Raw genomic sequence first — 22,206 nt, 5'->3', positions numbered from 1 at the left:
GTCATAACATTCAGCTCATCAATTTAAAAATATGTCCAAGATTATCAAATACATTTGAATATATTATCAAATATATTCAAAATGTACCAAAATATATCTTAACTACTTCTCAGATCTCCACTGTTACCACCTCTCTCTCTCCTGAACTACTACTGTAGCCTCTTTGAAATTCTCCCTGCTTCTACTCTTGTTCTCTTATAGTCTATTTTTAACATAGCATCCTGGATGAGCTTTAAAAAAAAAAACATCAAATAATGTCATTACTCTGATCAAACTCTCCAAAGGCACTCCAACTCCTTTATGACAAAATCTTTGCCATGGCCTATGAAGCCCCCATGATCTGTCAACTACCTCTGTGATCTTTTCTCCTTGCAGATATTTCCTTTGTGGACTGTGCTTCAGCCACACTATTGCTTATTGCTTATTCCTTAAACTCTCTAAACTTGTATCTGCCTCAGGGGCTTTGCACTGGATTTTAGAATACACAGTTCTTAGAATACTCTTCTCTAAGATAGCCTATGGCTATCTTACTTTCTTCAGGCCTCTGCTCAAATATTAACAGATCAGACCTATTGTCCACACTCCTTTCCATATTCTGTGGTACTTCATAACACATACATTCCCCTGAATATTATATAATTATGCATTTCTTTCATTTTTTTGTTTCCAGCATCCATTAACTAAAATATAGCTTTATGTGGATAGCGACTTTTCCTTCTCTGTTTACTGCTGCACCCCCAGCATGTTTTATTTATCTGAGGGTGGAAAATGTGTTTTTTTTTCCCCCTCTCCCTTATTGCAGGAAATTGTGTGCAAAAATACTCCTAGTGGAGCCTGAACAGGATATTTGTTTTGCTTTCACACCTGTAAGTGTAAATTTTGGTGCTAAAGGGAACTATTGATAAGTAATACAGTTATAATGAGTCACCTCCACTTTTAAGAATTTGCTGTTTTCTGCTTTCCTACCCATATCTGGAGAATCTTCAGAACCAAAGGTGACCACTCCCTCCCCCACATATAATTACAGTATTTGCCCAACATCCTGTGTGCCTCTTAATATGTTTTCATTATATTCCTACCCTGTAAATGCAAACCTTCCCCTATTTTCTTTTCTCTTCCCCAACTCCATAATTTACCTGAACTTTTCAAGCTTTGGCCTTCTTTCTAATCTCTTAGTAGATCCAAGCAAGACATGTGCAAAAGTAGGGAAATGTTTCCTGAGACCTAAGCATTGGAAAGAAGGGATGGCTTTAGCACAATACTAGGAAATAAGTTACCGTTTTTTAATTGGGCAGGGCAGATAGGACGGTCTGCCAATAATATCTGAGATTTTATGTAGGTACATAAAAAAAGTATATAAGCAAGGGGATGAGCTAGGACACTTGCAGTGTGCTTAATTTTTTTTCAGAAAGTTTCATTTTTGTGCCTTTTAGTACTTTATTTTTTGTTCTCATTTGACCTCTTTAAAATGTGTTTCCAAACCTTAATAAAAGTAGAAAGGCAAAGTCTTAGCTATATTTGGTGCCCTGGATTAATGAGAGAAAAAATGAAGCTAGTTTTGTATGTAATATTATGAATAATTCTGGGAAAAGACAATTTAGGAAAAAGGAAATGTCTGGATGGTAACTGAAAACTGCAAACAGATTGTTACCAAATAACTTGGCAACTACATAGCCAATATGTCAGTTATGAAACATGAATCACCTGGTGTGTCCCAGAGGTTCTCACCCCACCAATCATAGTGCCCCAGTGATTTGGGTTCAGTGGAAGTATGTGAGGGTTAAGGGATAAACCCACTGATTGATTCAGGCTCTAATGGCCTTTGAACTGTTTTAGGAAACACTGCTTTTAAACATCTAACTCAGAAATGGAGAAGACCTTTTTATTCTCTAATATTTAGTGCCCCTGTTTTCAGATAAAAAGAAAATGAACTGCTCTAAGCAAACGGTATTTTTTAATTTATTTTTTAACATTTATTTATTATTGAGAGACAGAGCATGAGCATGGGAGGAGCAGAGAGAGGGGGAGACACAGAATATGAAGCAGGCTCCAGGCTGAGTGGTCAGAACAGAGCCCAAGGTTGAACCCCGGCTCACAAATCAGGAGATCATGACCTGAGCGGCAGTCAGACGCTTAACCGACTGAGCCACCCAGGTGCCCCTAAGCGCACACGATATTTTTAAGACCTAAGTAGTTTTAACAATGTTTCTGGACATTTTATGATTAACAGGCCCAGATTCTGGATTTATAAACCCTCTTTCCTCCTCCCTTATCCAGGTTGGAAAACAGCAAAACTACAATTATGGAGACTGTAGGTTATCAACCTGAGCAAGAAGGGTTTATTATAAATGAGTGGCTTTTGCATTATCTTATTCTGACAGTTTAACGTCTCCAATTTGAGCGGTGAATACCTACCGATTCAGTGTACCTGAAAGAAACACCGAATTGGGGCAAAGTGTGTAAACTAGAAATTACTTCAACCACAGAATCAAGATATCGAGGTACCGAGAAAAATTTATTTATGGGTGCTGGGCGTGGTTTCAGAAGTACTGCTTTCCATGTTTACAAACACATTAATTTTCCAAAGAAAAATGCAATTACAATAAACAGATTCAAGCTAATTACCTTACAGCAAACACTCCTTAGCACTAATTTCTATAATCACGAGTATATTTACACGTTGACTGCCATGCATTGCTGACCGCTTCACCGTTAAAACTGAGTTACTTTTGAGAACAAATACATGTACTCTAGCTCTCCACAATGTTAGAAGAATCAGGTCCAATCTTAGAGTCCTTTCTTGTCATCCAAAGGAAAAGGCTGGTATTAAAAAGAATAAATAGCATGGAAAAATAACATTTTGATATAGGGAAAACCCGCTTCTTTCCCCGAGAAGGTGGGTGGCTCTGAAAAGAGCCTTTGGAGTCAAGCGGCCGGCGACCCGTGCGAGCGCCGAGTCCCGGCAGGGACTCACTTGGAGCTGGTGTACTTGGTGACGGCCTTGGTGCCCTCGGACACGGCGTGCTTGGCCAGCTCGCCGGGCAGCAGCAGGCGCACGGCCGTCTGGATCTCCCGGGAGGTGATGGTCGAGCGCTTGTTGTAATGCGCCAGGCGGGAGGCCTCGCCGGCGATGCGCTCGAAGATGTCGTTGACGAACGAGTTCATGATGCCCATGGCCTTGGACGAGATGCCGGTGTCGGGGTGCACCTGCTTGAGCACCTTGTACACGTAGATGGAATAACTCTCCTTGCGGCTGCGCTTGCGCTTCTTGCCGTCCTTCTTCTGGGCTTTGGTGACCGCCTTCTTCGAGCCCTTCTTGGCCGCGGGGGCGGACTTTGCCGGCTCGGGCATAGCGGCGAGCACAAGGCACGGACACCGACCACCGGGAACGCAAACCCCCACCGTAGGGCAGAGGCTAGCGGAAGCGACTCGGTACTTAAAGAGGCCCCACGCAAATTAAGGTTCTGGTTACGCTGCGTCGTGATTCGCGAGTTTTCGGCCGCGCTCCTGCGAGGGGGACGAGATTATGTAAATGAGCGGATTCTGGCCGAGCCGGCCTATTGGTCGTCAGAACAAAGATCTGCCTTAGCCAATCAAAGTGCCCCGTAGACAATCCGGGTTCTGCCTATAAAAGGCTGAAGCGGCGGCGTTTGCGGCGACTATTCTCGGTCGTCAAGCAGGAGGTGGTCGCGGTGAGCGTTGCCGTCATGTCTGGCCGTGGCAAACAAGGAGGCAAGGCTCGCGCCAAGGCCAAGTCGCGCTCGTCCCGCGCCGGCCTGCAGTTCCCGGTGGGCCGAGTGCACCGCCTGCTGCGCAAGGGCAACTACGCCGAGCGGGTGGGGGCCGGCGCGCCGGTCTACATGGCGGCGGTGCTGGAGTATCTGACGGCGGAAATCCTGGAGCTGGCGGGGAACGCGGCCCGCGACAACAAGAAGACGCGCATCATCCCCCGCCACCTGCAGCTGGCCATCCGCAACGACGAGGAATTGAACAAGCTGTTGGGCAAAGTCACCATCGCCCAGGGCGGCGTGCTGCCCAACATCCAGGCCGTGTTGCTCCCCAAGAAGACGGAGAGCCACCACAAGGCAAAGGGCAAGTGAGGCCGGCGTCCGGAAGCTCAGCCAGCCCTTGGTGGCAAAGGGGTACCTGTGAAATCAAAGGCTCTTTTAAGAGCCACCCACCCTTTCAAATAAAGAGTTGTTCACAGTAGCGATTCTTCTCCGTTCCACTATTGACCAGTAGTCGCCGAGCCGCTCCTGGCCTCTCAAATCTTGCGCCTCAACCATCTCGTAGATCTTAGTTAGGACTTGAAGGCAGGGAGAGGAGCCAGAGCCCGTTGGGCGCAGCCACGGTCGGCTGCGCTAGGAGTAGTACTGTTGGGTGGCCCCCGGGCTCCTCCCTCGGGAGTGGGTGCCAAGTACGCGACTCCCGGGCTCGCGAGGCCTTTGCCCAACACACACGTGCACCCCCAGTCGGCAGGGGAGCTGGCAGTTTGCGGGAGTGTGGCGGCCCTGACCTTGGCTTAGCTGAGCCGGCTGTCTCAAGTAAAAGTGAGGGGGCCGCCTTCGCAGCGGAGGGACAGGTCCCCGCTTGGGTTCCCGGAGGCGGGATCTTGCGCTCGGGAGGCGAGGGGGTGGGGTGAGACCGACAACTTTCCCATCCGAAAAGTACCGACAAGGCGGGAAAAGATCCATCACACCAACCAGGAGGCTCTTAGAAGGGGACAAGGCGCTTTGGGGGGCGGGGAGCAAACGGAAGAGTGAGGTGGAGTTGGGGAGCCCGCGAGGGAAGGAAGAGGGTACTGCGCGGCAAAGGGGTAAAAGGGTCAGGGAGGAAGATTCGGACAGAGTTGAGCTCAAAAATGAGCCCCCCCCCCCTCCCTCCCCGCCCGCCGAAAAGAAAGGAAAAACAAGGTAGGAGAAAGACTTGGCGAACTGGAAAGTAGAAAGCGAGGCGAGTGGGCGGGGTAGGGAGGATTGTGCCCAGGCCAATGAGTGATGCCGGGACGGGTGACGTCACAGCCAATGGACAGCCAGCGCGGGACTTTCAATTATCGCCCCGCCCGATCGGAAGAAGACGGTGCCTATAAAGAGTGCGGCGGCGGGCCGAGGCCCCGTTACTCTCGCTGCCGCTGCGCTGGTGAGTTGGTGTTTTGGTTCGCTATGGCCCGTACAAAGCAGACCGCCCGCAAGTCGACCGGCGGCAAGGCCCCGCGGAAGCAGCTGGCCACCAAGGCGGCCCGCAAGAGCGCGCCCGCCACGGGCGGCGTGAAGAAGCCGCACCGCTACCGGCCGGGCACCGTGGCCCTGCGGGAGATCCGGCGCTACCAGAAGTCCACCGAGCTGCTGATCCGCAAGCTGCCGTTCCAGCGGCTGGTGCGCGAGATCGCGCAGGACTTCAAGACGGACCTGCGCTTCCAGAGCTCGGCCGTGATGGCGCTGCAGGAGGCGAGCGAGGCCTACCTGGTGGGGCTGTTCGAGGACACGAACCTGTGCGCTATCCACGCCAAGCGCGTCACTATCATGCCCAAGGACATCCAGCTGGCTCGCCGCATCCGCGGGGAGCGGGCTTAAAGTGCGCGCTCGGCTCGAGGTTCCATCCCATCCAAAGGCTCTTTTCAGAGCCACCCACGACGGCACCTGAAAGAAGCTGTGCCACTCGTCTTCGCTCTCTCCCGGCCGACGCTCTCCTACTCTACCACCTCCCCTGTACAAAGCAGACACCCCCCCCCCCCCCCCCCACCGCGCGGATGAGGCACCAGAACCGGGTAAAGCTGAGGGTCTCCCGGTAGGTAGCTCGCGGGGCCACGCGCCGAGTCCAGGGGCGTCCCGTCCCGTTTGTTGGCTCCCTTTACGGGTGCGGCCAGGACCCCCACTTCGGCTTCTGTGGGGCGGGCATGCGTGCTCTCTTCCTGGGGTGTCCTTACGTACCCCACGGTGACCCCGGGTTGTAAGCTGTCGGGACAGGAGACGAGGGGCCTTGGGCTCCAGGACGGGCCGAGACGACGAAGAGTCCCTAGGGAGCGGTCCGGACTCGGCTGGCCCGGCTTCTTCCCCCACGGGAGCCGTGCTCCCGCGGCCTCCACACCCCCGCCGGAAGTGGCCCCCAGAGGCGCGGCGCTCCGGCTGGTGGGAGGGCGCAAATCCGCCACCCGCCACCTTGGTACCGCCAGGTTTCTGCTAGGTCGTTGTCGGGATTCCCAAACCCTGCCTGCACGTCGGGTGTCGGTAACGCCCAGGTTGCCCCGGGCAGCGGGACACTTAGCGGGTGCCATTCATCCCCTTCACCCACTTTGTCAAAACTCCCTTGCTCGCCGCTGCGACGTTGCCAGAGGTCTCGCGCTCTGCACTTTCTCACCCCGCCTTTCTCCCCCCGCCCCGCCCCGCCCCGCCCCGCCCCGCCCTTTGTTTTGAATGCCAAGGAACCTTAAGGAAGAAGGTAGGATTGGGCAGCTCCGGGCAGGAACACACAGGACAAAGAGGGTCTGGCTTGTGTGGCCCAGCATTCAGCTCTGACAGTCCTATGGGTTTCGCTAAAACAACGGCGGTGGGAAGATGGACCGGGATTCAAAGGCCTCCTCAACACGACACCACTCCCCGGGAGCTCCGCCTGGTCGGTATCCTTCCCTGCTCACGTCCACAGCAGGAGGCTCGCGATTCTTCCAGGAGGACAACCCCACATGCAGAGACATTTGAGGAGTTTTGTGCAGGTACTTGAGTTATCCAGCGCGGGGGCGCTCAGTAGTTCAAGCTCTCGGGCGGCTGGAACCAAGGGAAGGCAGAGCACGCCCTGCTCCCTTCCCCTCCTTGCCCACGTCTGTCTGCCCCAGCATCTGTGCGGGCGGAGGCTTGAGTTTCTCTCCGAGGGGCCACTCTTATTACACCAGATGAAATGGAAGTCTTCACGCCTCTCGGGGTCCTAGAAATGAGTCTGTTTACCTAGAAGAGTGGGGCAGGACCTCGGGAAGCTGGCATTACACGAGCAAGAACTCCAACACCAGCGGCTGTGTGCGTCTCAGATGACACCTCTTATCCTTGATCGTCGTTTATGTACACCCGGAAGAGACCAGAGTTGGTGGTTTCGTTCACACAGAGATTGGTGAAAATTCACTGAGGGGAACAGAAACAGGCAGAGATAACTTTTGAAAACCTTTGCCCTTTGCAAGGAGTGTGGGGAGGAAAGAAAGAGAGAGAGGAAGGAAGGAAGAAAACTTTTTCTGCTCCTGCCAGAGGGTCCCCAGTTTTCAGCCCCAGACTCAGAGATTTTCAGAATAGGCCCTGTGACCGGCTGAATTGTGTCTCTCCTCCCCACCCCCCCCCCCACCCCCCGCAATTCCTGTGTTGAAGCTCTAACTCCTAGTACCTCAGAGGGTGACTGTATTTGGAGATAGGGCCTTTGAAGAGGCATTTAAGTTAAAATGTCATTAGGATGTGCTCTCATCCTATATGAGTAGTGTCTTTTTTATAAGAGGAGATCAGGACACAGTCAGCACAGAGGGACGACCATAAGAGGACACAGTGAGAAGGCAGCCACCTGCAGGCTAAGGAGAGGCCTCAGAGGAAACCAAACCTGATGACATCTTGATCTTGGACTTCTTAACAAAAAAAAAGTTTTTTTTGTAAGTTTTTATTTATTTATTTTGAGAGAGAGAGAGAGAGCACCAGGGGCGGGGGTACAGAGAGAGAATCCCTAGCAGGCTCCATACAGCGCAGAGTCCAACGCGGGTCTCCAACCCACAAACGGTGAGATTATGACCCGAGCCAAAGTCTGGCACTTAACCAACTGAGCCACCCAGGTGCCCCCTTGATCTTGGACTTCTAGCCTCTAGAGCTGGGAGTCGGTAAATTTCTGTTGTTTAAGCCAGGCAGTCTGGTATCTTGTGAGGGCAGCCCTAGGAAATCAATACAGGCCCCATGGTCTCTGCCCGGGGCCTCATTCCCTGCTCAGACCAACAGTACGTGATGGGATCCCCTGTGACTTAGTTATAAGCAGAAGTAGCAGTGACTTGGAGCTCTGCAGGGATGACCCCTTTGCAGCCCGCATCTCTTGTCCGTTGAAATTTGTTTCCAAAAGTGCAGCCTGAAGTCTTCAAAGGGAGAATTACGTTCCAGAGTGGCAGAGCCCTTAGTGGCTCAGCAGACCCCTGATTTCCATGCCGGAGCCCTTCCTCCTCAGGATCCCATGCCTCAAACTGATACTACATCAGCTTCAACCAACCTAAAATACCAAAGATGCCCACGACCTGCCCGTGGCCCTGAGATTTGAGAACAGCCTGCGGGCATCTGCCGTGGCTAAGGCAGTTCAGGGATTCCTGGCTTAGTGGGAATGGCTATGATCTGCCTTCACCCCTCTCCTCGCGTTTCTACCCACGTGTGCTCCTCCCACCACCACAAGTGGAGCGCTCGCTCCCCAAATCCACGATTGCAGGGTGTGGAAGGAAAATAGGAAAGCAGAGGAGGAAGAGCACGGGGGAGTTAGGACCTGGCCCCTCACTGGTGCGGGACAGTGGTGGCCTTCCCTGGGTGGTCTTAACTGGTTTCCTGTCAAAGGTGAGCCCCTCAGAGGATGGACCTCGTCTGCATCACTAATCTGCCTTTCAGAGATATGGCCTTGCTGCCTAGTTGGCGGCCCCTAACTGGGCTTCCTGCTCTGATAGGCTATAGAGCAGTGGAGGGCTCTTTGCTCTGGGGTCATTCCGCGATGCTGGAGGAAAAATTAGCTTGATTTTTAGTGCAGTGCTTGTGCGTTACTGTGTACACACGTTTAGCTAGTAAAACCGATATTTCAGGATCTCTGCTTATTTTCTGAGGGTTCCATAAAAGGCTTTTTGCAATGGAATTACCTTTGTAGGTGGTTTTGCAGTTTTCTTAAGACTTTTCCCTCCCCACCCCACCCCTTTTATCATTCTTAGCTGAACAACTCTTTCCCGGCTACTGGCTGCCAGAAACTCATTGAAGTGGACGACGAACGTGAACTTCGTACCTTTTATGAGAAGCGAACAGTCACAGAAGTTGCTGCTGATGCTCTAGGTGAAGAGTGTAAGGGTTACGTGTTCCAAATCAGTGGTGGCAATGACAAACAAGGCTTCCCCATGAAGCAGGGTGTCTTGACCCATGGCTGTGTCTGCCTGCTGCCAAGTACAGGGCCTTCCTGCCACCGACCCAGAAGGACTCTGGGAGAAGAAAGCGCAGATCTGTTCAGGCTTGCATTGTGGATGTCAATCTCAGTGTTCTCAACTTGGTCATTGTAAAAAACGGGGAGAAGAATACTCCTGGACTCACTGATCCTACTGTGCCTTGTCGCCTGGGGGCCCCAAAGACCTAGCAGAATCCACAAAGTTTTCAATCTCTCTCTCTAAGGAAGATGATGTCCGCCAGGATGTTGTGAGAAAGTCCCTAAACAAAGTAGGAAACCTCATACCTGAGCGGCCAAGATTGGGCGTCTTCTCACTCCATGTGTCCTCCAACACAGACGTCGGGGTACTGCTTTGGACAAGCAGTGCATGAAGACAAATAAGGAAGAGCCTGCAGAAAATGCTAACCTTTTGGCCAAGAGAATGAAGGAGGCCATAGGAACGGACTGCCAAGAGACAGAGGCTGTCTTCTCTAAGAGGTTCTACCTCTCGTCTGAGTCCAGTCAAAAATGAGATTTTGTAAGAGTGGCAAATAAATATTCATTTCTTTGTTGAATAAAACAAATGAATTTTTATTTATTGAGCATCTCAGGGAAGCTCAAGAGCAGGAACTAGCCTGGTTGAGGATGGGGAACAAAATTCTAGGCCTAGGGGTAAGGGAAGAGACACCCAGAAGGAGGTGGGGTCTCTTCTGATTACCCCAAATAGTCCGCTGGGGCAAATGTGAGGGTACTTGGAGGACGCTCCTTGTACAGGGAAAAAGGGCACTTTTTCATAAGGGCACTTTTCATGCATTGTGTATAGATCATTAAAACTGTATTCCTCAGAGTGTACAAAAGATTTTTTTAAAAATCTGTCTTTCAGCTCTCCTACACAACAGCAGGTCTGGGTCTTGACAGGAAGTGTTCCCTATTCAGCCTGACTGAGCCCCCTGTCTTCACATAGGGCCAGCAAACCACAGGCAGTGGAAGCAGGTGAATGCACACTCACTTTCTGAAGATTTGGAGCCTATTGACCCAGTCTTTCTCACCCAGCAGAGGGTCAGGCCTTGGCAGGACACTGCTGCCTTACCTATTAGCTGCCATATTGGTGATTTGCCTCAAGGGGCTAGGGCAACAGAATCTGATTCTCACTGTGAACATATTCTGGGAGGACTATGAGGAATTTCCCAGTGCCTTCAAGGGCTTCGCAAATTGCCACAGGCATTCTAGTGACAACTTGGACACCTGTTTGGCAATAGGACAAAGTTGACATCCCTGCCACTATCCTGTGAAATCCAAACTTCCTAGGCCTAATAGGAAACTTTGGAATGTCTTTGTGGGTTTGAGAAACTAGGGTGAAAATTAGTACCAAAAACTAGTACCAAAAATTTTTAAGTCAGCATCAAAATCTAATTGTTTTAGGTACTTAAGTAATTTCCCACTTTCAGATCAGTCAGAAAGAAAAAAAAAAGTCAGGCAAAAAGCAATTCATGTTCTCTTCAAAAGTCTTCTCATGTCCAACCTGGTTGGAAAATCTGTCAGCCAAGGAGCTGGTATTGTTCATTGGACTTTGGGTCCTTTAATCAGAGCTGATGGTGGCCTCAGCTATAGCAGCAACTAGGAGTGGACAGAGATGAAGTGATGGATTTGAGGGAATTGTAGGGGGTAAAGTTGGTAAGATGTGGTGATTTAGGCATTTGGAGAATGCAAGAGAAAAAGGAGATTCTCCTTGACCCAAGGAACTAGGAGATGATAGAAGATTTCACTAAGGTGAAGAATTCAGGGAGAGCAAACTGCTTTTGGAACCAAGAAGATGCTTAAAGGCCCTTCTGACATTGATGTTGAGAATCCTGTTAACCATCTAGAAGGACGCATTCACCAGGAATTCTGAATATTAATCTATTCAGTAAAGGGGCTCACCTGGAAATACTTTGGGGGGAAGCCCTTAGCGGAAGGATAAGGGAATAATGGCTAACAGAAGGCAGGGAATTGGATGAGATGTAGCCAGAAGTCCAGGAGAAGAGAAGAGGGCTGAGGCAGCACCCTGGGCAAGAAGGAGCAGTGAGGGGGCTGGTAGAAGAAGGGAACGTCAGGAGACAGAGGATAGCTGGAGACAGATGAGGACCACCAGGACAGCATATGTCCCAAGGAGGCATAGGTGGTAGCAACAGCACTGTATTATGCACACCATTCAGAAATGATGATAACCACTCATGTTCATCAAGCTCAGTCACTTTTTTTTATGTTTATTTTATTTTTGAGAGAGGGAGCCTGAGCGGGGAAAGAGAGACACAGAATCCCCTCTTGTGAGAGAGAGAAATGAAGACACAGAATATGAAACAGGCTTCTGGTTCTGAGCTGTCAGCACAGAGCCTGACACGGGGTCCGAACCCAGGAACCACGATATCATGACCTGAGCTGAAGTCAGACACTTAACCGACTGAACCACCCAGGTGCCCCGTGGCTCAGTCACTTCTAACTATGCTTTCTACTGCATCTCTCTTTTAATCATCAACAACCCTGCAAGGCAGGTAGGTGTTTTCTCATCGTTTTTACAGGCTAGGAAGCTTAAAGTATCTTGCCTAAGCTCCCACAGCTAGTGAGTGCCATGACCCAGGATTCCGCCTGAAATGCTAGGACTCCAAAGTTCAAATTCCAAACAGAAAACATCAAGTGAAGAGGACATCCTGGCAGCTGAGCGGGGACGTGACGGGAGGTTCATGATGTACAGGGTTGAGGGCCTTGCTGCTTCAATGGACCCTTTGATACCTGCTTACCCACAGTCCACCTGTCACCACCACTATCAAGTGGAGAAAAACGTCTACCCTGTGCCAAAGTTGAGCTTTACAGTCTCCATCTCCTCCACCCTGTTACCTTCAGCAATGAAACACGTGCGCATGTGTCATGATCAGTACAGAGAAGCAGAGGCTAAGTGCAAGGCCACAGACTCGAGTTGGAGTCCTGGCTCTGCCTCTTATTACCTATGAGGCTTTGGCAAGATGCTTCATCTCACCAGGCCTCAGTTCCTCATCTGTAAAATGGGGATAACAGTACCTGCCCAGTGGTGGTGTCTGGAGACGTTTAAAGAAAACAATTCCCATGAAGTGACAAGCCCACGTCTGATCCAAAATGAACAATAGGGAAAATATGTAAGACTATCAGTAGCTATTTAGAAAAGTTGAAACAAAATTATGAAGGTAAATACCCTTACAATTCCCAAATTGCAAACCTTCCCTGGCTTTTAATTAGATGCTCATTAGCCATTCCCCTGTTTACACAAGTTTGTTCTCGCCCTACCCAATGTCTGCAATTCACAGCTACTCCCATGACTGGGCATAACCCTTCCTTCCGTCCACGTATGTCCCCCACTTTGCAGGCTTACTGTTTAGTCTGTAAAATTCAGCCCTGTGATGCTCCCCTCATGTGCCCCCCACCCCACCACCCCTGCTCCTCCTCCTCAGACCAACAGCACTTTCCTCAGGTTCTAACAAGCATATGCTCTCCTCTATTTTAGCAGTTCCTCCGGTATTGTTTATCCTTCCAGTTTCCCCATCAGATTCTGAGTTCCTTCGGGATGGGCATTTTGTCTTATTCATTTCTGTAAGTCAGCATCCTGACTGCCTAGACGGTCAGGGAATGCCTCATGAAGGACCTAAAAACCTTGGCCTCTGAATCTTTAACTCGAAAGGACACACCACCCAGTACCCACACTCTCATCCCACCCACAACCCACCCGCCTCTCAGGGAACTCTCAGGAATTTGCAGGTCAGGAGCAGGCCTAGCCTGTACCCTGGAAGGAACTTCCTACAGGTTGTAACCCTCGTCCACAAATGGCTAAAGCCACCACTAGCCTGTTTCTGTGACCTTAGCTGAAGGCAGAGTTCACCACCACCGATCCCCTCAATGGAATCAGTGCTTCAAGGGTGATTCTTTAGGGAGGGAGGCACATTTGTGGTAAATTGGACAGCCCCCCCCCCCCACCAAGATGTCCACATGATGATCCCTGCAACCTGTGAATATGTTACTTTATATAGCAAAGGGACTTTGCAGCTGTGATTAAATTCAGGACCCTGAGGCAAAATTTATCCTGGATTATCTGGGTGGGCCCTAAATATCATCACAACTGGCCTTATTAGAAAGAGGCAAGAGGTCTAATGGGGAGAAGGCAAAGTAATGACAGTGCTGAGGCCAGGGGCCAAGAGAGGCTAGCAGCCTCTAGAAGCTGAAAGAGACAGGAATGGATTCCCTCTCTAGAGCCTCCAGAAGGAATCAGTCCTTCTGACACTGATTTTAGCCCCTTAAGACTCATTTTGGGATTTTGACCTGGAGACTATAAAAGAATAAATTTGGGGTCGTTTGTTAAAGCAGGAAAAGGATACACACAGTCCTTTTCATTCATCAAAGACGCCAGTTTCTTTTAACTTGGTGAAGGGGGGTGGGGATCTGAGTGTCATCAGGAGCAGAGTAGGAAGTGTACTTGCAGAAAGGAGTGGGGGTGGGGTGGAGGAAGATGTGGCTGAGGAGGAAAAAGGGGTCTGGGAGACCTGGTGGTCCACAGTGAACAGGTTGGCTCCTCCACGAGCCTGACCAGCCTCCCTGACCTGCTTGGCCCGGAGTTCCTCAAGGCTTCCGTCTTCATGAGCAGCGCTGAGCGCTCCCAGACACTGCTTGGCCTCTCCCAGACCTGGGCCTCTGTAGGGCTCCCCAAGGCCATGCGGGGCAGGAAGAACCCAGACTCGCTTCACCTTCACCGTGGGCTTGTAGCAGTGGCCAAGCTCTTCTTGCTCTTGAGGAAAGCTCACACCCAAACTGCTGCTAGAACCTGTTAGGGTCCTAGGGCTGCCAAGATTCCCACAAACTTGGTAGCTTGAAGCAACAGGAATTCATATTCTCACATTTCTGGAGACGAGTGGTCCATCCAAAGTACCGAAGTATCAGCAGGGCCAGGCTTTCTCCAAAGCTTCCCCGGCGGAGCGGGGGGGGGGGGGGGGGGGGGGGGGGGGGGGCGGGGCTTCCTCACCTTTTTCAACTTCAAGTGGCTCCTGGCTTTCCTTGGCTTCTGGCAGCAAAATCTCCAATCTCTGCCTGTGTCTTCATATGGCCTTCTCCCCTGTGTCTTTCCCGCTCCTTTCTCTCTCTCTCTCTCTCTCTCTCTCTCTCTCTTTTTTTTTCCTGAGTCCCATGTCTGTTTCTTTTTATTTCCTTATTTATTTATTTTTAATTTTATTTATTTATTTTTTAAATTTACATCTACGTCAGTTAGCATAGAGTGCAATAATGATTTCAGGAGTAGATTCCAGTGATTCATCCCCTATGTGTAACACCCATAGTGCTCATCCCAACAAGTGTCCTCCTTAATGCCCCTTACCCATTTAGCCCGTCCCCCTACCCACAACCCCTCCAGAAACCCTCAGTTTGTTCTTTGCATTTAAGAGTCTCTTATGTTTTGTCCCCCTCCCTGTTTTTATATTATTTTTGCTTCCCTTCCCTTCCCTTATGTTCATCTGTTTTGTATCTTAAAGCCCTCATATGAGTGAAGTCATATGATATATGTCTTTCTCTGACTAATTTCTCTTAGCATAATACCCTCCAGTTTCATCCATGTAGTTGCACAGGCAAGATTTCATTCTTTTTGATTGCCGAGTAATACTCCATTGTGTGTGTGTGTGTGTGTGTGTGTGTGTGTGTGTGTATCACATCTCTATCCATTCATCCATCGATGGACATTTGGGCTCTTTCTATACTTTGGCTATTGTTGATAGTGCTGCTATAAACATGGGGGTGCATGTGTCCCTTCGAAACAGCACACCTGTATCCCATGGATAAATACCAAGCAGTGCAATTGCTGGGTCATAGGGTCATTCTATTTTTAACTTTTTGAGGAAGCTCCATACTGTTTTCCAGAGTGGCTGCACCAGTTTGCATTCCCACCAGCAGTGCAAAAGAGATCCTCCTTCTCTGCATCCTCGCCAACATCTGGTTTTAATTTGTATTTCCCTGATGATGAGGGATGTTGAACAGTTTTTCATTTTTCATTTCATTTTTTCATTTGTCTGTTGGCCATCTGGATGTCTTCTTTTCCGACTCCTTTCTCTTATTCCATCCTACATCCAGGAGAATTTCATCTAAACATCCTTAATTACATCTGCAAAGACCTTATTTCTAAATACGGTCACATTTTGAGCTTCCAGGTGGACATGACTTTTGGGAGGACACTATTCAACCCACTGCAGATTCTGAGCTCAGAGCCTCTTAGAGGGCCTTCTCAAAGCAGAACCAGACTTCCCCTAATTTTCTCTTTTTAGGTGCCCCTGCACTTTCCATCTCCAAAAGGCCCTTCTGTCTGTCAGTTACACCTGAGTATAAACCACAAGGAACAGATTTGCATTTTTACTCACACCCCCTGTGTCCGACAGTGTGGGGGCCAGAGGGGAGGCTGTGTCTCCACTTAGAAAACTCCAGCCTTCAGAGCAATACACAGAGACGTCTGTGGCCCTTGGCTAGATACCTCTGGTGACCTGGGGAAGGCCCAAACTGGACAACTAGGAAACTGTTCCCCAGATTCACTTGTCTGGGAAAAACTGGAAGAGAAAAGACAGAGCTACTACAACCGGGGCTTGATGTTGCAGTTTGAATATCTGTAAAATAGTGACAAGAAAGGTACATACCTCATGGGATTACCATAGGGATGAAATGAGATAAACACAGTCCATGCAAAGTACTTAGGGCAGAATCTCAACATGGCAATAAAGTAATAATTATTAGTCATTTCATTAACATTCTGATAAACACTAACTAGTACAAGTCCTAGATCTTTACCTTGGGAACCTCACAATCAGGATGTGGAAAGACTCACAGGAAACAATGGATACATTATATAATCTAGAGGAGTAGCATCTAGAGATTCTTCTAGACTGTGACCCAGACAATAAGAATATTTGGGTTCCTGGATGTTTTGTGACTCACAAAAGCCTTCCCCTTATGTCTTCTCATTTGATTCTACAATAACCCTGGAAAGGAAGTAGGTCTTTTTATTTCTGTTTTACAGATAGGGAAATTTCTGGTGAAGATGAGCCCCCTGGGAATACGGGTCACCCAGCTAAAAAGTGACCAGGATGGAATTTGAGCCTACGCTTTGTGTTTTACTTTTCTTTTGCATTAGGTTCAAGCTTTCCAGGGAAAGTGATTACACATAGATACAAATAATATCAATATTTGTACTGTAGGGGAGGTAACTGGGTGGCTCAGTCGGTTAAGCATCCAACTGTGGCTGAGGTCATGATCTTGCAGTTCGTGGGTTCAAGCCCCGCACCAGGCTCTGTGCTGACAGCTCGGAGCCTGGAGCCTGCTTCCGATTCTGTGTCTCCCTCTCTCTCTGCCCCTCCCCCACTCACACTCTGTCTCTCTCTTAAAAATAAATAAACATTAAATAAATATATATATATATATATATATATATATATATATATATATTTGTACTATAGAGAAGAGAAAATAATTTTCCCTCTGTCCTTCTGCATTCCTAGCTGAGACTCCCATAATAAAAGACAGATTAACAAGAGAAAATCAAACAGAAGTTTATGTATTATTTATTTATTTATTTATTTATTTATTTTTTAACGTTTATTTATTTTTGGGACAGAGAGAGACAGAGCATGAATGGGGGAGGGGCAGAGAGAGAGGGAGACACAGAATCGGAAACAGGCTCCAGGCTCTGAGCCATCAGCCCAGAGCCTGACGCGGGGCTCGAACCCACGGACCGCGAGATCGTGACCTGGCTGAAGCCGGACGCTTAACCGACTGCGCCACCCAGGCGCCCCAATGTATTATTTATTTTAATATATTTTTTTAATGTTTATTTTATTTTTGAGAGAGAGAGACAGAATGCGAGCAGGGGAGGGGCAGAGAGAGAGGGAGACACAGAATCCGAAGCAGGCTCCAGGCTCTGAGCTGTCAGCACAGAGCCTGGTGCGGGGCTGAAACTCACAGACAGTGAGAAAGTGACCTGAACCAAAGTTGGACACTCAACCAACAGAGCCACCCAGGTACCTGTAAACAGAAGTTTATTAACATGCATACCTCATGTATACATGGGAGACACCCAGGGAAAAATAATTAACTCCCCAAGGTGGCTTAGAATTCAGACATAAATACCATCTTAATAGTGAAAGAGGAGGGGAACTGGAGGCCTCTTAGGAGACAGTAAATGCCTTTTTAAAAGATGAATGGGCCTTAGAAGAATACACGGGAGATATGAGAGTTTGTGACAAAGTTTGTCTGGCTGTGGAGTCGAGTTCTCCTCTGATAAGGGGTAATATTCCCTGCTTGATGAAACTCCCAGGAAAGGGACTTATGACAACTGAGTTCCTTCTGGAGGCTGTATCTTGAGGCAGGTAAGTGAGGGGAGGGTCAGAGAAAATCTGTCCTTACATTGTTGTTTGAGCCTACAGCTCAAAATATCAATATGCCAAAGTAGCATATATTGGGGGAATATGTTCTGTGACCCTTCCGCACAGTAGAACAAACCTCTCGACCTCAACTCACAGTAAGAAATTCATTTTACATTGCCTTTACACAAGAATATAAATTGAAGGGGCACCTGGGTGGCTTAGTCGGTTAAGCGTTCAACTTCAGCTCAGGTCATGATCTCACGCTTCATGGGTTCGAGCCCCGCTTCAGGCTCTGTGCTGATAGCTCAGAGCAGTGGAGCCTGCTTCAGATTCTGTGTCTCCCTCTCTCTCTGACCCTCCCCTGCTCGCACTCTGTCTCTCTCTCTCTTTCTCTCTCTCAAAAATAAAATAAACATTAAAAATATATATATAAATTGCAACAAGTTTCACAAAATGATACTATTTGTGATATACTCTATCTTCTTCTTAAAAAAAGGGAAAAGTAAAAAGATGACCTCTATCAAGTAAATCAATTTCATAACCCACTAATGGTTTACAATCTATAGTTAGGAAAAAACCACTGGCTACAGGAAACTACAAAGAACAAAGTAAAAATCATCTTACTCATGTTTAATAAATCTTAATGTTTCTCTGAATATGTCTTCTGAATCTCTCTATGCTTGCACAAACCTATGCCTGTCTTTGTAGGGAGGTAATATCCACCTCAGTAGCTAGAGTGGAAGTCTTATCATGGTAGATGACTAAAGGAAGTGTAGGTTGAGCTCTGTGGGAGCTGAGAGGAAAAGGTCCATTCCAGCTGAGCAAATATGGTGGTGATATTTTGAGCTGGGTTCTAAAGAGTATTTAGGTTTTGAGGCATGTTTAGATTGGGGGCTAGGAGAAGGTGGTGTAATCCAGGCAGAACAGACAATGAAAACAAAGAACTTTTATGGGGCCACATGTAGCATGGGCAAAGGGCAGTGATGAGAAGTGAGCTTTAGGGGTGCCTCTGGCTCAGTCAATAGAGCATGCAACTCTTGATCTCAGGGTTGTGAGTTTGAGCCCCATGTAGGTGTAGAGATTACTTAAAAAAAAAATCTTAAAAAAAAAAAGTGAGCTTTTAGTACCAGGGACTCCATGCCAAACTAGGGAGAGGCTAGGTTTTATTCTAGAAACAATGTTGGAGCAAAGGATATGAACAGGCAATATATAAGAGAACAAACACAAAAGCTATCGAACTCATGTAGAGATGCTTGAACTGATTAATAATCAAAGAAACAAAAATGAAAAGAATAATGAGATATCACTTTACACCAGCGAGTGTAGAAAAACTCATAAAGTTGGATGACCCAAGGGTTGCTCTGGAAGTAGGCTCAGAGGAGCACTGATACCATGGTGTTGGAAGTCTGGGGCAACCATTCTGGAGGGGAGCTTGGTACTCTTTGTTCAGTTAAGAATAAACAGATTCTGGGCTTGCCTGGTGGCTCAGTCAGTTAAGCTAGGCTTTGGCTGGGGTCATGATCTCACAGTTCGTAAGTTCGAACCCTGCATCCGGCTCTGTGCTGACAGTGCAGAACCTGGAGCCTGCTTGTAGTTCTGTGTCTCCCTCTCTTCCTGCCCCTCCGCCGCCCCTGCTCACACTGTCTCTATCTCTGTCTCTCTCAAAAATACACATTAAAAAATTAAAAAAAAAAAAAGAATAAACGGATCCCAATAAGCAGTTCTGTTCCTGAGTTTTTATCTAAAAGATATTCTTACCTAGGTCCATAAGGGAAATGTACAACAATGTTCATTGTAGCACTTTTTGTGATGGGGAGTTAGAGCAAACCTGGATGTTTGTCACTGCAAGTGAGGAGATGAAATGTGGTTTTGCCCATCATGCAGTTTAATGCAGCAGTTCAATCAACAGATTGAATGTTCACATCACAACAGGGATAGCACAGACACAGGTTGCGTTCTGTGGGAGATGAATGAGCAGGAAAGGCCAATTTTTAAAATAGGATTAGAGAAGGGAAAAAGTAAAACATAGAATAAGATATAAAACACGATCCCACTTACATACATTCTCAGAGAGTAGAAATTAACTAGAACTGAGAAAGTAAAAATGTGTTCTGCTATTCATCAGGCTGGGATAATAGATACAGCTAGCCAAAGAAATAGCAGGAAACATAGGTCTCAAGGACATGCTGCAGCTATATTGTCACGATCCCCTTCTTTGAATGACTACTGCTTTCTTATTCACTGAGAAATCTGTTCTAAAAGTCACAGACTACCAGAACCTTTTCAGTTTGAAATCACATCAACTAGAATGAAACATCCCCCTCCCGCCAAGAGGACCTAAATCACTTTGACACAGACCTTGATTTTCAACCCAAGTACAAAACTTCAATAAGAGGTTTCTAAACACAACATTCATCTTTATCTTAACTTTGTGGTTTCCAAGGAAACAGGAACCTGGATACACTTCAAAGCCTAATTCTGATGTCCATCCTTTCACACAGCCCTGCTTTGCTTTAAGCCCATCAAAACTCTACAGTCCATGCTTCCCCACAACCTATTAACTCTAGTTTTTCCTTGTTTGGTGAGACACTTCACTGTTTCTCTGGTATATGTTCTTCCTCTTTGAAAACTAGTCAGTAAATATGGCTTGATATCAATAAATAGCTAAGTGCTGGTTGCAGGTTGATTGAGATAGGATGATTTTTTTTTCCTATATTTATTTCAGCATTCCTACATTTTTGGTTATTTACAATATTGTTAACTGCTGTAAATGCTGCCTCAATATCTTGCTTCTTTGACATTAGTAGTACAGCATAATGACTGAAAAGAGACTCTGACTTTTAATCTTGGCTTGGCCACTTACTGACATGTGACTTAACCCCTCAGTGGTTCTGTCTCCACATCTGTACAATGGAAATAATGATGCTACCTGCTGATAGTGTTATTAGGTTATTAGATTAGGGGAATAAAATGAGGTAATCCAGGGGCGCCTGGGTGGCTCAGTATTTAAGCATCCGACTTCAGCTCAGGTCATGATCTTATGTTTCATGGGTTCAAGCCCTGCACTGGGCTCTGTGCTGACAGCGCAGAGCCTGGAGCCTGCTTCGGATTCTGTGTCTCCCCCTTTCTCTGCCTCTCCCCTGCTTGTGCTCTCTCTCTGTCTCTCAAAAAATGAATAAATGTTAAAAAAAATTTTTTTAAATGAGGTAATCCGTGTAAAGTGTTTAAAACATTGTCTGGCACCAAAGAAGAATTTTTCTATTGAAAACAATATATATGACATTCTATTTTACCTTTGCATCTATTTAATTACTAGTAAAGTATGTTCTGTAGCTTTTTAGTTTTTATTTTGAAATGGTAATAGACTCACAGGAAGTTGCAAAAACAGTACAAAGAGTTCCATGTGTCCCTCACTAAGCCTTTCCCCATGGTGATGTGTTAAATACCTGCAATGCAATAGCAAAAACCAGAAAATTGACATTGGTACATTACTGTTAACTAATATGCAGACCTTAATGACTTCTCACATGTTTTTTTAACCTGAGTTCATGTGCGTGTGTGCATGTAATTCTATGCAATTTTATTCCATGTGTAAATTCGTGTAACCACCACCACAATCAAGATACCGTCCCATTCAGTCATCTCAAAAGAACTTCCCAGTGTCTTCCCAACCACCTCCCATCTCACCCCCATTCCCTGGAAACCATTAATCTATTCATCTCTGTAATTTATTATTTCAAAAATACCATATAAATGCAATATATAGTATGCAAGGATAATTTTTTTTAATTTTTTAATGTTTATTTTTGAGAGAGAGAGAGAGAGAGAGAGAGAGAGAGAGAGAGCACGCTAGCGGGGAGGGGCAGAGAGAGAAGGAGATACAACATCCGAAGCAGGCTTCAGGCTCCAAGCTGTCAGCACACAGCCTGACACAGGGCTCGAACTCACGGAGTGCGAGATCGTGACCTGAGCTGAAATTGGATGCCTAACCCACTGAGCCACCCAGGCACCCCAAGAATAATTATTTTTAATGCATAGAAAGCAATACACCTTTTGCACAAACACATAGATGCAAAATTAGAATGATTGTCTGCAAGGGAGTAAAAAATAAACATACAAAGGAATAATAAGAAAAAAGGGCAGTGGTTCTACTAAATATATACAGCAAATACAGTAAAAGATCCTCAGATTATGTGTGATTTGCAAATTTCAGAAAAATAAGAGTAACATTTAGGAGCACCAATTTATCCTGCATGGCTCAGTCAGAGTAAAGATTAAGAGGGTCAGAATAACCTTCCCCAAATATTGCTCTTGACTTGCTCAGTAACCCATGCCAACTGTCCAGGGCCAATCCTCTGTACTCTCATCACCTGATTTCACACCCCTCCATGACCCAGTCAGTCCTCCTTAAAGAGCCTGACTGGCTCTCCTGACCTGGCTGAGGACCTAATCTATGACAGAGGCCTCAGCAGCAAAATTGACTAGTCAGGAAAATCACTTCAGAGCATAACTCTTTTAAAGTTGATGTTCACGATTTTTTAAGTGATTGTACTAGCAGAGTCCCAATCCCAGACCTGTAGGTCCATACACAAGTCCCAGGAACACTTGGAGTCCATTGTTGCTGTCTAGATTGAGTGCTGGTTATATTGTTGAAGATGTTTTATTTATTTTTTTTATTTAAAAATTTTAACGTTTATTTATT

The 22,206-nt window shown here is 47.1% G+C and overlaps 3 protein-coding genes and 1 long non-coding RNA gene across 4 annotated transcripts; 3 read left to right on the top strand and 1 right to left on the bottom strand.

Annotated features, from left to right (window-relative positions):
- Positions 1–2,872: 2,872 nt before the first annotated feature.
- Positions 2,873–3,351, bottom strand: LOC124515219 (histone H2B type 2-E-like). The gene has a single exon (XM_047083912.1). It carries the CDS (start codon positions 3,349–3,351, stop codon positions 2,971–2,973), a length of 381 nt encoding a protein of 126 aa, XP_046939868.1. The 3' UTR covers positions 2,873–2,970.
- Positions 3,352–3,693: 342 nt separating this feature from the next.
- LOC124515218 (histone H2A type 2-A) lies at positions 3,694–4,209 on the top strand. The gene has a single exon (XM_047083910.1). The coding sequence runs from the start codon at positions 3,708–3,710 to the stop codon at positions 4,098–4,100; it is 393 nt and encodes a 130-aa protein (XP_046939866.1). The 5' UTR covers positions 3,694–3,707; the 3' UTR covers positions 4,101–4,209.
- On the top strand, positions 4,209–5,725 carry LOC124515217 (histone H3-like). The gene has a single exon (XM_047083909.1). It carries the CDS (start codon positions 4,998–5,000, stop codon positions 5,571–5,573), a length of 576 nt encoding a protein of 191 aa, XP_046939865.1. The 5' UTR covers positions 4,209–4,997; the 3' UTR covers positions 5,574–5,725.
- Positions 5,726–6,195: 470 nt separating this feature from the next.
- LOC124515220 (uncharacterized) lies at positions 6,196–9,698 on the top strand. The gene is made up of 2 exons (XR_006962765.1): positions 6,196–6,709; positions 8,912–9,698. It is a non-coding gene; the product is annotated as an uncharacterized LOC124515220 (long non-coding RNA).
- Positions 9,699–22,206: the final 12,508 nt, after the last annotated feature.

This window comes from Lynx rufus, unplaced genomic scaffold (assembly GCF_022079265.1).
Source record: "Lynx rufus isolate CCGP_SWC_20201006 ecotype Redwood Valley unplaced genomic scaffold, mLynRuf1.p SCAF_2, whole genome shotgun sequence".
NCBI classification, from domain to species: Eukaryota; Metazoa; Chordata; class Mammalia; order Carnivora; family Felidae; genus Lynx; species Lynx rufus.
Note: the sequence above shows the minus strand (reverse complement) of the source record. Positions and strands in the feature narration are given on the sequence as shown.